This window comes from Cyclopterus lumpus, chromosome 11 (assembly GCF_009769545.1).
Source record: "Cyclopterus lumpus isolate fCycLum1 chromosome 11, fCycLum1.pri, whole genome shotgun sequence".
NCBI classification, from domain to species: Eukaryota; Metazoa; Chordata; class Actinopteri; order Perciformes; family Cyclopteridae; genus Cyclopterus; species Cyclopterus lumpus.
The window spans coordinates 3,557,151-3,573,654 of record NC_046976.1 but is presented as its reverse complement, the minus strand read 5'-3'; the positions used below and the strand labels follow the sequence as shown (position 1 = coordinate 3,573,654).

At 43.1% G+C, this 16,504-nt stretch overlaps 1 protein-coding gene across 1 annotated transcript; it reads right to left on the bottom strand.

Annotated features, from left to right (window-relative positions):
* Nucleotides 1-1,942: 1,942 nt before the first annotated feature.
* LOC117739133 (transmembrane protein 74) lies at nt 1,943-14,711 on the bottom strand. The gene is made up of 2 exons (XM_034545430.1): nt 14,515-14,711; nt 1,943-2,786 (listed from the first exon to the last, which is right to left on the bottom strand). Exons 1-2 carry the CDS (start codon nt 14,709-14,711, stop codon nt 1,943-1,945), a joined length of 1,041 nt encoding a protein of 346 aa, XP_034401321.1.
* Nucleotides 14,712-16,504: the final 1,793 nt, after the last annotated feature.

Here is a 16,504-nt window from a genome sequence, read left to right as displayed (position 1 = left end):
GTTCCCTTACCCTCCATCACCTCCATCCCTTCACCCCACGACCCTCACCCCTTCATCCCTTACCCACATCCCACCTTCTCTTGCTCTTGGAATCCCACACACTTCATGCAACAGGTTGCCAATCTGTGAGATGTAAGACATGGAACCGAAGCGGATGAGTCAGGCCGAGAAAAAGTGGGCGATTCTCGACACTTCGTGGCGCGAGGAACCGGACCAAAGCGGAAGTGAACTTATATTCTGTGACATTTAAAACGAGGACAGGTTCGCAGTCGCAATCGGCTGAATATTAAATCGGTAGGTCGGACGATTGCGGCAATTTAATTACATTGACGAGGCGGGAGAGAGCGAAGGTCGCGTGGAGGATAATGTGATCCTGCCGGTCGTACGAGCACTTCCAATTACAGAGGCTGCACGCGCGGAGCTTGCTGCACGCCGTACGGTTGTTTGTTCTCAGCATCTTCTGTCAACAGGCGGTGTAATCCTTTACTTCCTATACGCTTACTTCCTACTTCCTTTTCCCCGTCGATATTGCAGCTGGAACGTTTTGGGTTTTCAGTGAGGCGAGCTTGATTGAGGCAATTGTTTAAAATGTTCAAATGCTTTGGGATTCTTTTGTTCTTCTTCTCTCTCACTGATTCACAGGCCTCCCATGAGCAATTAAGTACAACACCAATTACCAGGAGAGCCCCCCCCCCCCCCCCCCCCCCCCCCCCCCCCCCCCGGGGGTTTGTTGATTCACTCTCCGTCTCTCTCTCTCTCACTGTGTATGCTTTTTGAACATCTGCAGTCAGACCCCCCCCCCCCCCCCCCCCCCCGGGTGTATCCGGCGTGAGCTGAGCTTCCTCGACATCGGTGCTCAACCACAAAATCTAATTACACCTCCTGTGGTATCACCATTTGCATTTCAACGAGCGAACACAAGCATCGCTCTTCGGCACGCGGTCACGATCACATTACACAGAATGTCTTCGGAGCTCAGCGCGGAATAGCCATGTAATTGTGGTTGTTGTTGTTTATTTCTTCTGTAAAACCATATCTGCACTGTTTCTGACGTGGTGGGAAAATGAAGGCAGAAGCAGTGACACCACACACAGCTACGCACACACAGCTACGCACACACACACACACACACACACACACACACACGCGGATCGGTTGAAACGGTCAGTGCCATTAGAAGCATGTGACGCAGCGGTAAAGCAAACAGCGGGGTCAGAGGTCATCGTAAGGCAAACCACCGTCCGGAAACGTGAAGACAATTTGTATTTCAAGGGGAGCACATGTTTTACCTTTTAGAATAGATATCTAAATTGTACAGCTGTCTGGGCCCAATGATACAATACGGACATTAAAACAGTTGGTGGCTGTAATTGTTCCTCTTGTCTATGCTGGCTGTGAAGGAGGTTATTTTAATGTTAGTGATTAACGGTCCTCGTTCTGTAAGCTTAATGTGAGGCTCGGGTCAAATCAAGGGGCTATCTTCCAAATGTATAGTCCTTGTTTTGCCTTGTGTTCTTCAAGACAGTGTTTGTATACGAAGACTGAAGGATACACACGTGTAAGGACATTTATGGATCTGCTTCCCCCCCCCCCCCCCCCCCCCCCCCACCACCACCACCACCACCAATGTGCTTTCTGGTATGAGCCTATACCAAACTTGTAAATCCTCACATTCAGCAGAACTTTGAGAATGCATTCGGATTCAAAAAAAGAGGACTTTGGAGTTTGACCCATGCAGGCACACTTGGAACAATTACAGCAAACAGAAAGTCTGTCAGTGTACATATGGGCATGTGAGTATTGTATTAAGACGGACTTTAAAACAAAATGTGAACACATCCTTTAGAAGAAGAAAACAAGTCCATATAAATAAATAAAAAAGGCATTAGGAGGATTTTCGAGACACTTCTCGGAGTCTTTTCCACTTGTCCTGTTCATAAATTCAGCTGAGCACTTCTAAATCCTCATCAGCCGCTGACAGTGAGCAGGATCCCCGAGTCGGGCTGGAGCCTGCTCTCAAACTGATCGACCCGTACAACTTCGCTGCGTGTTTGGAATAAGCGAAAGCCTTCCTCCTCATCATCTCCCCTTTCCACATGGAGATCATGAGCAGGGTGGAGAGCAGCACGCCCCCCAGGGTGAGCAGGCACAGTCCCGCTATGACGCACCGGTCCAGATGGGCCCCCACCGCGGCTTTGTCCCGCTCCAGCCGCTCCATCTCCCGGGCGGACACGCTGTCCCGGTCCACCCGGACGTCCCTGGGGACCGCGTAGGATACGGCGACCAAAGAGATGCCAGTCACCAGGCATGTCACGGCGATGATGAAGCCGTAATCCACGGACTTTCCCGAGGCGTCGGAGGAGAGGTCGTCGTCGGACAGCAAGTAAAGTTCCGGGATGTCCTCTTCCTCCTCCTCCTCCTCCTCCTCCTCTTCCTCCCCCTCGCACAGTTCACTTGAGGAGCTCTGACTCAGTCTGCATGTGTGTGGACTCGTCCCGATCAGCTGGACGTCATCTTCATCACCGCCTTGGTGTCTGCAGGTGAAAGATGTTTCTGTTTCCTCCTGCGGCCGCGCGGCTCTCCGGCTCTCTGTCCGTGGTGCTGAACCCTCTCCTCCGCCGGGATGGAGCGACTTCCCGTCGCCGGTCTGGCGGACACTTTGCTTATGCGCAACCGGGGAGGTGTCCGCCGAATCGGGATGATCAAAGTAAAACAGTTCGAGATCAGCCATTTGAGCACGGGGCTGGGTTTCCCGTTTTGCCAAGCCCATGCGTCCGCCTCTGTCGCTAAAATACGCGAGAAAAAAAAAGAAAGAAGAGGAGAGAGAAAATAAGAGGTTTAAAGTACCTGGAATGACTTCCGCATGCCTGGTCCCTGCAGCCACTTTATATCTGCGCGTACTATTTGCGCAAGCGAAACCTGCGCGCATCTTTCTCCTGGGTGCGTCTCAAAGTACAGCGGAGCAAGTCTTAAATGAATTCCCAAGACATGTAACACTTAGACGCGCTAATGAATCTAATTCCACCTAATGTGTTTCAATAAGCAACAACAACAACAACAACAACAACAACAACAGAAGACGAAAAAAAAGATGCGGTTTGCTGAGTACCTTTCTCCCGGTCTGTGGCTGCTCGCATGCCCGGCTGCTTCTGCTCCCCGGTCAATTAGAGGGAACGGTTGGGCAGACCCCTCCCACGGACCGGGCTCCATCAGACCGCCTCGTGAAGCCCATTACCGAGACAACTCCCCCGGCACATGCACACTAAGCAGACGACGGTCTGCCTCTCCCGTGGGCAAATGAATGAGAAGAGATGTTTCCCGTTACTGTAGCCACCTCCTCGCAAGACACTGCAAACGGGTGATGAGCAGTAACCACTTGCTCATTAAATAGTTACTAAATATATATATCTATATATATAAATTGTATATCAGCTGATAAGAGTGACTTTTTGGGTTGCCAGGTTGTGAGAAATACTTCTCTCCATGGAGTCATTTCATGCTTTTCTCACTTTCAAATAAACAGAGACTGCACACTTAAATGCAAATACACCATCAATTCTGCGGCTACGCATCACGAGCATCTCACTTTCTGATGAACCTCCAGCAAAAATCAATCTGCAATTAGAATGAGCCCATGAGACTAACGATCTACAGCCATGGCTTTGAGCTAAATGCTAAAGTAAGCAGGCTAACATGCTAACCAGCGCAATGTTTACCATAATCCCCATTTCTATTTAACACGCTGGCATGCACACATTCGCTGATTAGCGCCAAACGTAAAAGGACCAATAGCTGCATGGCAGCGTCATTCATTTTTGCAGTTTTTTTTTGGCATAAATCAAAGCGCTGGATGATGGTTCCAGATGAAAAGGAACGGAAAGGAATTAGCAAAGTGCATAAATGTCTGTCGCACATTCTATGACCATCCATCCTACGGTTGTCGAGACATTTCACACAAAACCACAAAGGTCAACCATATGTTGTAGCTAGAGGAAAAGTCAGGGAATCAACAACGCCAATATGGTTCATGCTCTGGGGACTGAATGTCTGTTCTAAGTATCATCACAGCCGATTGGCTGCATTCATATAGCCATGCAGCTAATGAGTCGAAGGGCTTTTATGATACATTGTCTCATCTGCAGTTGGAAATGTCAATAAATAGTAAATAAATACATTTTGGTCCAGATGCCCTGCAACTTTTCTCTAGAAAGTCAGAGGTCAAAGGTCAATGGGAGGGGACTACCTAGTAAATTATGAGCTAAATCAAGTGTCCTGCCGGAGGAGGAAAAACACTAGTCAGAAAGATTTTTCACAATCCGGGCGACCAGAAGTTGTTCTTAATAAGCGCAGATGTGATTTATGAAGTATCGGTCAATAATGCATTAACCACTAATGAAGTCATTTGTTATTCCCCCTTAAGGGGTTTGAAAAGTGCTACCAAAATGTCTGTATGTGTAACTATTGTTCCTCATGACAGAGCAGGAAGTGGCTTATTTTTCCCAGATAGCAGGTCTCGAATTTAAGTGTTATTGATCGCTGAAAAGAAAGGGTCCTTTGAGGCATGACCTGTTTTAGCGAGGTTAAAGGTCAGCAGGAGCCCTGCAGCTGAGGCAACAAGTCTCAACCACAGCTTTAGACAGGATTTAAGAAATACGGAAGTCATGGCTGGCAAGTCCCCCTCAAGTCCCCCTCTTGCCTGACCCATACCCGTCTATTTCTCAAGTTACTTAGATTTAGATGGTTTGATATGAGGTGTAAATGCAGTCTCAAATTCTAGTGAGAACATAGACTGTATATAAGAAGTGAACATATAGTCACTGTGACGCCAGCCAATGGTTTGTGGACTGACGGTTTTTGAAGCCTCGAGTTCGCCGTGGCCAATTATTTGTTTTTGCAACCACTGACTGGGAAGGGTGGAGCTAAGTCCATCCAAAAGCCAAACTAGACATTTTTAGGTGACCAACATGTTACAATACATGTTTTAATGAACCAAAAAACACACTGTGAAAGGGTTAATGTTCTCAGACAAAAACAGACAACTCCCAGATCAGACAACACTGTTGGTAGCGACCTGTCAATCACAGTAAGCCCCGCCCTAAAGCATACTCTGCTTTGTGTTCTATTTGACTCTAAATGGACCATAATTTACTAAATGAACATCATGTTGTATTGAAGAAGACTTGAAACTAGAGATTGAGACCACAAACTCATGTTTACTGAGGTAGTAAATCAAGAGAGGAGTAGAGTCATTTTATATAGACTTCTATAGAACCAGAGGAGTCGCCTCCTGGTGGACATTAGAGAGAATGCAGGTTTAAGTGATCTTTGCATTGACCTCTCACAGGTTGAGAAATACTGAATCAGTCTTTCTTTCCTGCCTTTCCCTTTGATTCTGTTGGACGGAGCCAGACGAGCTGTTTCCTTTGTGTTCAGTCTTTATCGTAAACTGAGCTTCTTGCTCCAGCTTCCAATGAACAAACTGAAACAAGAGCGCTATGGATCGTCTCATGTGACTCTCAGCCAGAAAGCGAATACAAGTAAATAGCAAAATGTAGCTGTTCCTTTAAATATAGTGGGCGTAAAATACAAGAGTCACTCTGCTACCAGTTTGCTAGCAGTCCCTTCAGCCAGTTTCCCACAAAATAAACTACAGATGACATAATCTCAGTGTCGTAAATGGCAGACGTGAGCTCTCAACAGCACTTCAGGAAGACGGGATCCTGTCGACGAAGAACAGCCTCAATAATCACTGGATCCTTCATGGGAACACGTTCAACGTCCTCATCGGTATCATACGCATTTAAACAATATCATTGCGACAACGAAACTGATCTGAGTCCAGGAAAAGTGATTCTCTTCCTTTCGAAAACCAGCGTTTGCTTTCCAGACTGGCCCATTTCCAGAGGAGCGCCGTGCAGCCGCAAGAAAACTCTACTTTGATATTCAATCAAAACCATGTCAAATCCCATTCAGTCAGCGCTGAGTGAGAAGCTCATAAATCCCAACTGGCAGCTTTTCAGGAAATAACAAACACTTCAGCTAACCCCAACAGCGTCATCGTGTATTTAAAAGTTGAATAACACATCAAAGACTACAATGTTCTGACCCACAAGAGGAGATATTTCTATCCCCCAACTGAATTCAAAAGATTGAAATGAGAGGAAAAAACATTGTTGTCCCAAGGTTTTTAAATGACAGCCACAATCTGCAGCAATGGGCAGATTCATCTCCCTGAGCCCCTTGAGGAAATCCTCCAGCTTTTACTGACTCTGCAGAGCACTGGAGCATATGTAGGCTATAGGTAGCCAAAGGTTATGATTATGGAGCGCTTCGATGCTCCACCGTTCAAGGTCGTTTCCTCCGTTGACTAAGATCCACCGCCCTGATGCTTGTGCTCTGCTCGGCGCTCGCTTTAGCCGTCAGGACCTTTTTATTTTTCTGAGGGAGAGGAGTGTGAAGGCGATACGCTTCAGGGTGGCTTTAACATTTCCGACAGGGTGAGAGGAAGTTTAAAAGCAACAGATTTCACAGCTGTGCAACACAGCGTGAAGACGTTCAGCCTGCAGAGGGTCCAGCAGAGACGGGCAAGCCCCCTGCAGGAGGCCTGTAAAGTGTGTAAAGTGTGTGGGCACTTTGAAACTATGTCTATCCTTTTTTGGGGGCTTTCTATTGGTGACCGAGGACATGATTGGATTCCTCTGAAAACCATTTCTGGGATTTTGTAAAAACCAAATGACTGAAATCTGACACCAACATAACTAAGTTTGCGAATCTCCAACAGACCACACGGTTCTCGACATTAAACATTTAGGCCCCAGATTCAACACGCCGCATCAGCAACGGGCCTCGCATTCGCAAACGTTACAGTTTTAATAGCTTTTCTTTTTCTTCAGAGCACAACTCGAGCACCGTGAGTGCACCTCGAGTTAACAAATAAAAAGATGACAGTAATAATAATTGTGAAAAATAAGACATCACTTGTTGGGAAAATACACTATATGTTCAAAAAAAGTTGGACATCCCTTTCAATATCCTTTTGTGTACTTCTGGTCGTGGCCTTATGATTTTGGTCCAGGCCCCTTTCAATCCAGTATGAAAGTTGAATCTTAATGCTAAAGCATTCATTAACATTTTAAACAAGGTATTCTGATGCAGAGCTGCTATAGCAGCGTTCCACGGTGCCCACAAAAGGCACCGTGGTGCACCACGCCTGTACTGTCACGCTCAAGTGAGAGAAGCAAAGTGCACAGAGCCGTTGGCGGCCAGAGGTCCTCGTCTCTTGACATATTTCTCCACATTCTTCACTTCAGAATCCGACGCGGCCGTCCTGATGTGGGGGCGATAGCCGAGGTTTGTTACGCCACTCCAGGCAATATTCGACTCTCCGTCTCTTCCTCTGCCGCGCACGCGTCTATTCATCTGTCCTACGGCGTCGTGGTTGGTACAGTAGGGGCGGCACTTTAAGATACAGTGTTCAGAAGCCTCCGGCTTATTATACTTATATACCTACTGTATATACATATATTTACTATACTTCGCATACAGAAGGAGAAAAGTGGGAGATATCTCCCTCTCTCCTCCCAGACAAAGAAGAGTTGAACCTCACTACTAGGGATTTATTCGTTTCATAACTTGCCTTAAGAAATCAGGTATGGAATTAATCTGCAGATGTTCCGGCTCGAAATGAGACGGAATTTTCTATAGACGTCCGTTTCTGAGACACGACAGAGACGAGTAAGACTTCTTTTAAGTCTCGGCGACTGACGGAAATGTGTTTTGCTGCTGAAGCAGTTGTTGTAAACTAAAGAGTAGTGAGGAATCAGCAGACAATATATATATATATATTTGATGAATAGTGAAAACCAAAAGAGATCCTAGAACATACAGTCATAAACTAGCAAAACGAATTCCAGCTGATTGGTCCAGGATGTGACAGATAGGTAGACAGATATGCACACACACACACACACACACACACACACACACACACACACACACACACGCACGCCTGCACGCACAAACACTCACATGCACACGCACACTCACTCACACACACACGCACGCACGCCTGCACGCTCACACACACACACACACACACACACACACACACACACACGCACGCCTGCACGCTCACACACACACACACACACACACACGCGCACGCCTGCACGCTCACACGATCTCCCCACAGTGCAACACAGATGGTGAATCTACAGATGATGGTGCACTGTCAGTGTTTCATCTGGCTCATGTCGGGATGTTTTTGTTGCAGAAATCCGATGTTAAGATTTTGCGATATCGTTTTGCAGGAAATTATTTTATCATTTTGTGTTTTCAGAAATTTAGCCTGCATGCTTTCAAATAACACAGATACACATTTAAAAAAGCCTTTGTTCACTTCAATATTCACAGTAATATATCACTTTTAGTCCCAGTCTTTAGTATAAGTGATATACAAATATGTTACCGATGGCCCCTTCCCTACAAAGTTTTGCTTACAACTACTTTAAATGTTGAAAATAATGTACAATAATGTATTAATTAAATGCATGAAAAACAAATTCTTTATTAAAGCAGAATTATTGAAATGCTGACTTACAGTATATGAACCCGATCCTGCAACATTAATGCCACTACAGTCTCTGCTCTCCTGCCTATAGCTGCCTTTAACATATAACCATGACTCTGCCATGCCATTGACTTGTGCATACATTCATAACCTATACACATACACACACATTCTCACACACAGAGGAGCCTGAGGGGGGGACGTTGTCATCAGTCCAATGCTTAACACGACACGTAACATGGTCCACATCTGACAAATTGGAGGTCGAGGACAAAATCTTGCTCCATAAATCCAATTTCTAACCAGAATTGTGAAGAAGAACATAAGCAGAAATACAGCCCCCTCTACACCTGCAGAATCTGCCATCAGTGCCTTTGAGCAAGGCAGCAAACGATCACTAAGCTGTAGCCTCTCTGAAGGCTGACAGTTTCTCCCTGCAACCTCACCCCCCAGGCAGTAAACAGAAAGGGGGGGGTCCAACTTTTATACAGTTTCCCCTATTTTAGTTTGTCTGTTCTGCTTTATTTTGTATTTGTAATGTTCTATTCCTCTATTGTGTTCATTGCCTCATGTATTTTCTGAAATGTTTACTTGTATTGATGTTATGTTTTTACTTTGCTTATATGTAGAGCACTTTGTAAACTCTGTTTTTAAAGGTGCTATATAAATAAATGTATTATTATTATTATTATTATTATTATTATTATTATCTGTCTAACTATGACTTGAAGTGCAGCGCTGCGGTGAAATAAAAGCTATAACCCCAGGGAGAGGTATTGAGATGAGAGCCTGCAAATACTCTCCGGTCTGAAGAACAACCCACCAGAGTGTTGTCGTGAGACGCCGCCGCCGTTGTTTGTGATCTAAACTGATTTGTCATTTCCTCCAGAGATGCTCCCAACCAGCAGGGTCCGTTTTTATTTACGCCGTCGAGGCGAAGTGTGGCATTTTACACTGACGGATCTGCTGCGAAGTCCAAGCACAAGTGAAGCTAAGAATAGCTGATGGAGAGCAGCATCAGCACCAGCAGCAGCATCAGCATCAGCAGCAGCATCAGCAGCCGTGGAGGCGAAAGACGCAGGTCCAAGGTTAGACTATAGGACACCGCCGCCAAGCAGGAGTACAGGGAGACAAGACTGAGTCAGACGGCCATTCAGCAGGGGAGGGGGGGCGTCTTTGACTGGACAGAGCTGTCATAAACACACACACACACACACACACACACACACACACACACACACACACACACTGTGGTCACTAATCATAAGAGCTGACTCGTTATTTTTCCTCTCTGTGGAGTCACTCAGCACAACCTGAAGGGTATTTTGTCTGATGTTCAAACCGGTAAAAATTACAACATCGAACAAACATTTGCCCAGACAGCTGAACTAAAAGCACAAGTGGGAGACTGAAGGCCCCTGATCACTTCACCTCCTCGTCGCTGCTAATCCATCGAGGAAAAGCGTCTCCATGTATACAGTCAAACACAAATGAGTCCATCAATTATTGGACACGTTCCCGATTCTGGGTTTGTAACCAACATTTCTGGTGCATTTGTTTGCTCAACATCTGTGGAGGGAGGAACGTTTTTATTTCAGTCTGCACAGGAGAAACCGGGCCAACTGTGTGTGTGTGTACATTGTTTTATTTTTTCTATTGCACCAGATTGTCTGAACAGTTGCTGGTCACATATTTTTCATATATTTACTCGCAGTTTTGTAGAAATCAGACGAAAAATCCAGTTTCAGAACCGGGACAGTGTGAAATGAGAGTGTTGGTGACAGTTATGATGAGTTATGATGAGTGTAAAACATGTCGGACTTTGTGATGCCTCTTTTTGTTGGTGTTTTGTTTCTCTTTGTAGTCGTTTTGTGTCTCTTTGTAGTCGTTTTGTGTCTCTTTGTAGTCGTGTTGTGTCTCTTTGTAGTCGTTTTGTTTATTTTTGTAGTCTTTTTGTGTCTCTTTGAAGTCATTTTGTGTCTCTTTGTAGTTGTTTTGTGGTCTCTTTGTGCCTCTTTGAGTCGTTTTGTAGTCATTTTGTGTGTCTTTGTAGTCGTTTTGTTTATCTTTGTAGTTGTTATGTTTCTCTTTGTAGTCGTTTTGCGTCTCTTTTTAGACGTTTCGTTTATCTTGTGGTTGTTTTGAGTCTCTTTGTAGTCGTTTTGTGTCTCTTTTAGTCCTTTTGTAGTCGTTTTCTGTGTCTTTGTAGTCGTTTTGTTTATCTTTGTAGTTGTTTTGTTTATCTTTGTAGTCGTTCGTGTCTCTTTTTAGTTGTTTGTTAGTCGTTTTGTTTTTCTATGTAGTCGTTTTATGTCATTTACATTAGCCTTCTGTTTACATTGTCATCTTATGAAAAATAATGTAAACATATGCAACCTCTTTTTTCTCTCTTGCAAAGTGTTTCAAACAACACAACACCTTCACTGTGCTTAACCTTCCCAAAACAACACGGCAACCATAGGAAACAATATGTCAGTTGTTTTGTGTTTTGGAAGCTCTTCAAACTTTACTTTATGGATTTCTGAATGTGTAAACCTTTAAATTCAATACAATAATTGCCTATTAAGTATTAGAGAAGAATACGGTATACAGACACTTAAAGTCCACCAGACACATTTGAATCCGTCTCACAGGTCAAAGCATCACATTTCTCTACTTGGGGGCCTAATCCTGAATGCTGCAGCAAACTATTCTCTCTGCCTCATCTTTTTTAAATGTAAATGTAAATATAATCTGAAAACTGAACTTCTCCTGTTTAACATACCATGAGCAAAACACATTTATTTTTGTATTTTCATTGAGCGAACACAAAAAAATTATTCTGTAGTCTGTAGACCCACCAGTTGATTAGAATAACTAGTTAAACTAATAGATATCAACATGAAACCTACCGAGCTGATTATTTACATTCATTTAATCAATTTATTTATTTGTATTACAATTTTCCTGAAATGTTATGTTTAAATATTCAAATGAAGCATTATCTAATGCAAATGATTGGTGAATTAAGCCAAAATCTACAGACGCAAATAGACAAAGTAGTGAAATAAACACCTAAATGTGTATTGTGGATGTTTTCTTGTGTCACTGAAGAAAAACTTGACTAGTGCGTGAAAAACAATGTTTTTCAGCTGCATAGCATCTCGTCTCTTCAAATCTTGGCATGAATTCAATGAATTTAGAATGTGACACACCTTCCCACCCACATCCCCTCCAGACACCTGGACAGTCTGCTGTTGTCAGGCCCCCCAGATGTTTGGTATGCGGGGGGAGACAGACCGGGAGCTGTGTCATGAGCAGGAGTGATGCTTTCTGTCAGCGCAGGTTATGGACCGGACCCCACAGTGGACTTAACCATCACTGGAGGGAGGTCAGGGTCGGCTTGTTTATGACCGACCTTGAGTCCCGGTGTGTGTGTGTTTGTGTGTCTCAGTGGACTAGGAATGACTTCCTTTAAAATGACCTGCCACCGTCTCAGTGAATCAGAGCAGTCAGAGGTCATTTCATCTTTTAAAGTTCTTCGTCTGGTGAGTTATTATATGCATAACAGAAAAAGCAATCTTTTTTTTTTTTTCTCCAGCAAATAATTATTTATTGATTTAATGAACAGCGAGCTCACGTGTTCAGTGTGTGCACAGTGTGTGACAGCAGTATAACTCAAAAGGGACTGACATGCTTTAGGGTTTGGGGGAAGAAACACAGGCGCGCTGGTATCCATGTTATGGACATAGATGGTGCACAATACCATCAGGCTCCGCTTATCCATATTCATGAAGTACCTGCAGAGGACATCATAATCTTTCCTCTGTGGCTTTTTGAGCTTGAGTTTGAATCATTTCTATCAGAGTGAAGCAGTGCTTGTGCTGACTGGTTCTGTTGTAGTCAAGGTGAACGGTCTGTGGCGACACGTGTTCCCCCTGCTGGCTTCACTGTGAAACCATGCACGGCTTCATCTGCACATTGTTCTCTGCTTCTGTCCGTCTCTCTAAATGTTCATCTGATAAAAACTCTTCTAGACTTGGAGGGTGCAGTTTGAGGGGCCGGACTGAAAGGGTTTAGTTTTTGGAGGTTGGTTCGTGCTGCCTTCCTGTTTTTAGATCAGGTCCTTCCTGCGCTTTGTTCACAGTGCGCACCCTTAGTGCTCAATTCAGATTTGATGTTGTTGTTGTTGTTGTTGTTGTTGTTGTTTTTAAACGTGGCAGATATCAGATTCCTGTGTAAACGGACCCGAATGCACAAAAGAACAATGACGTGGCACACTGTTGTGCACATGGAGGCGGCCTCTATGTTGTCATTTATAAGATGATGTGCAGTGGAAGCCTCTTCCTCAGGAGATGCTGACGAGGAAGAGGAGGGCCTGATTTTGAGTGATGGGTTTTGTGCAGCTGCACAGTCGAAGCATGGTGGTTGAATGGTGGTTGAATGGTGGTTGAATGGTGGTTGAATGGTGGTTGAATGGCTTCGAGACATTACTTTGGCGTGAATTCCGATGTAGCCGTTCACACTGAGGTCGCATCACAAACATAAATCGGACCCGTATCGGATTCAGCACCAGATGTGAAAGTGGCCCGGATCAGGTTTGAAAAGATTACGTGGGATTTGTGCCGTTCACACAAAACAAAAGCCGAATTCAATGGACTGTACCTTTAAGAGGTCACGTTGTTTGATAGCTTTACATCAGAAATACAGAGGACCAGAAGGAGGGAGGAGTCAGGTGGGCTCCACTTTCCAACTTCTTCAGTCTGAAATCAGAAATGTTTGGAAGTTGGCAAATGATTTGGCTTAAAAGAAAAGAAAAAGGGACAATAAATCGATAAAACTCAGTATAACAATTTTCTACAGATCAAAAAGGGGAAGGCTGAAGCTATACATGTATGTACATATGTATGTATGTGTGTGTGTGTACTGTATATATGTGTCTGTCTGTCTGTGTGTGCCCTCCACATCTGGGAGAACTGTTCTTTGGGTTCCAGTGGAACGTCTCAGTGTGGGTGCTGCTCAGGTGTGTCCTTTGGGTGGCAGTAAAACTCTTTCACTCCTTTTCTCAAGCGCAGCTTTTTTCTCCTTCTTTCTGCCACTGCGCCTATGATTTGCATGATGTAATCGAGCAGTGTTTGTTTGTTTTAAACAGGAGCTGCATATGATGGCACTATTGTTACTGTACAATAATAACGAGTCTTATACATTGGCATTGATTTCAGCATGTTATACCACTTTGTCTGTTTGCGTCTGTAGATTTCTCCTAAATTCACCAAAAGTTACGATTAGATAATGCCTCATTTGCATATTAAAACTTAAAAAACATTGTCTTAATGAGTAATCACCTGGGGATGTTTCATGGTGATGTCTAGTTCATTGTGTTTCCTCTATTTGTCGTTGTCTTCAATGTGTGTGTAATTTTATAAAACATCTCTTTAAATGACTTTGTTCTCAGTCTCTGATCCACACGTCTCCACTTCAGCAGCTCTACCTCCGCCAAACCTTCCAGTTTCTATATTCTGAAGTATTACTGAGGGATTTGTTCATATCAGTTATAGCCTGATTTATTAAACAGTTTATCACCCAAAAACATGGAGAAATTTGTATTTATTTATTGATAAGATAATGCCTCGTTTTCACATTTAAAACTATTTAAGAAAACTAGCAATACAAAAAAGTAACTGTTTTACTGTACGTCATTAACCTGGGAAGCTTCTGTGTGACATTATTTACTCTCCTTAATTTTTGCCATTTTACTCTCCAGAAATTGGCACAATAAAAATACTGCTAACAAACAAATCAGCCCATCACAGCAGATTGGCCAAAGCAGCAGATGAAGGAATCAAACAAGGGACTGAGCTCAAAGGACTCTTCCTTCATATCTGAGAGATTATGAATCTGGGAGAGAGAAGAGAAGAGAGAGGGGGGGGGTCATCATTACGTCATTCCCCGTGGTCCCGGTCCACCTGCTGTGCTCAGGATGGACGGCTTCGTACGGCTTCAGTGCTCGCAGCCCGGTGGGCCGTGAATGCAGCGTGTTGGCGTCACGTGCTCTGTTCGCTGGAGAGCGCGTGCACAGTTGGTGCGGAGGAGAGCTCGCCACCTCCGCACGAGCAGAGGGAACAGGCGACGGCAGAGTCCCGAGCAGATCTGTGCTTTGCATGCTGGCGACCACTGGTTTGTTTATTTGTTTATTTGTTTATCTAATCAAACTTCACTGATAATATTTTGTTTTTCATACTGAATCAACTTCCTGTCCAGAAATAAGTTGTGCAGCTGATGTTAACTGCAACTGGAAAGAGGAATGTATATACAGTATACATTTATATATATATATATATATATATATATATATATATATATATATATAATATATATATATATTATATATATATATATTTATATACAGTATATATACAGTATACATATATATATATATATTATATATTTATATACAGTTTAGTAGTTTATGGTTTATGTATATAATATATATATAATATATGTACATATATAATATACATTTATATACAATATATAAACATATACAGTATATATATACATATTTATATATATACAGCATATATACATATTTATATATATACACAGTATATACACACAGTATATATATACATACAGTATATACAATATATATATATGTATATATTATATATACATATTTATATATATACAGTATATACATACAGTATATATACATATATTTTATATATAATATATATATATACATATTTATATATTCAGTATATATATACATATGTATATATATTATATATACATATTTGTATATATATATACAGTATATACATACAGTATATATACACATACAGTATATATATGTATATATATTATATATATACATATTTATATATATATGTATATATATTATATATATATATATTTATATATACAGTAAACACATACAGTATTTATTTATATATATAGTGATGATGTATTGACACTTTGCTAAAAGACGGGTCAGCATTTCCTCCTCGATCGATGCCAAGAATTCATCCATCATCTGTAACTTGGACATATTCCAAGGAACTATTAAGACATTTATATTTCAGAGCATTATTCAGGATATAACGACACGTCTTAACTTCGTTCTGCGACTGTAATCCTGATTGTGAGCAGGCCACACCAACATCCTCCAAAAGAAGAGCATCCGCTTTTTTTCGTCGATGTGTCCTTGAGCAAGACACTTAACCCTGCATTGCTCCCCGTAGCTGTGTATAATGTAAAGTGTCTTTGAGTATCTTGAAAAGCACTATATAAATTAAATGGATTATTATTAAAATGCCTGCAGCTTCACCTTAAGGGATGAAGCGATTGATCACATCACCATATTTTAGAAGACTGCAGTTCATTCCATAATGCTGCCTTACATTTTTGTTATTAAAGTGGCAGCCTGTTGAGCTGAGCTGGTAGTCAGACTGCAATTCATCTGCACAAACCTTACATAAGAGTTCAGATTTTCAGGGTCACACTTTCTCCATGTAGTCCGGAGACTGACGTCCAGAGACAGGAACACTAGTTGAAATCCTCTTTACAAAACATAACTAACACTTCAGTCTGCAGCCTTCTGTGAGTGATGAATGAATCCCACCGGAACACTCGTGAATATGTTGGAACATTGTGGCGTTAGTGGGTGGGGGAGGGTCTGGTGCCCAATAATCCCCTCGCGTGCGTAACGGGAGCGCGTGCCAAGAGCAAGGCTTCAAAACCAACCCGACATCTGCGCGACAGGCGCACTTTATTCTGACGGGACCTCGGCGCCGCATCGCGCACTGTTTTTACGCACAACGCGAACGCGGAGAACCCGTCAGAGTCCGCGCGCCACTTTGGCACATTGAGATGCGTTCACCTGCAGCACGCGACCGGGTGCAGGTGTGAGCTTTCCTGTCGGGGTTTCTTTGCTTTACGGACCGATACACACTT

Excerpts from the sequence above, each read along its gene's own strand:
- LOC117739133 (XM_034545430.1), bottom strand. The coding sequence starts at position 14,711 with ATGCAAAGCACAGATCTGCTCGGGACTCTGCCGTCGCCTGTTCCCTCT. Across the intron at positions 2,787-14,514 it reads GTCCATCCTGAGCACAGCAG|CGACAGAGGCGGACGCATGG; the intron begins GTGGACCGGGAC and ends CGCGTATTTTAG.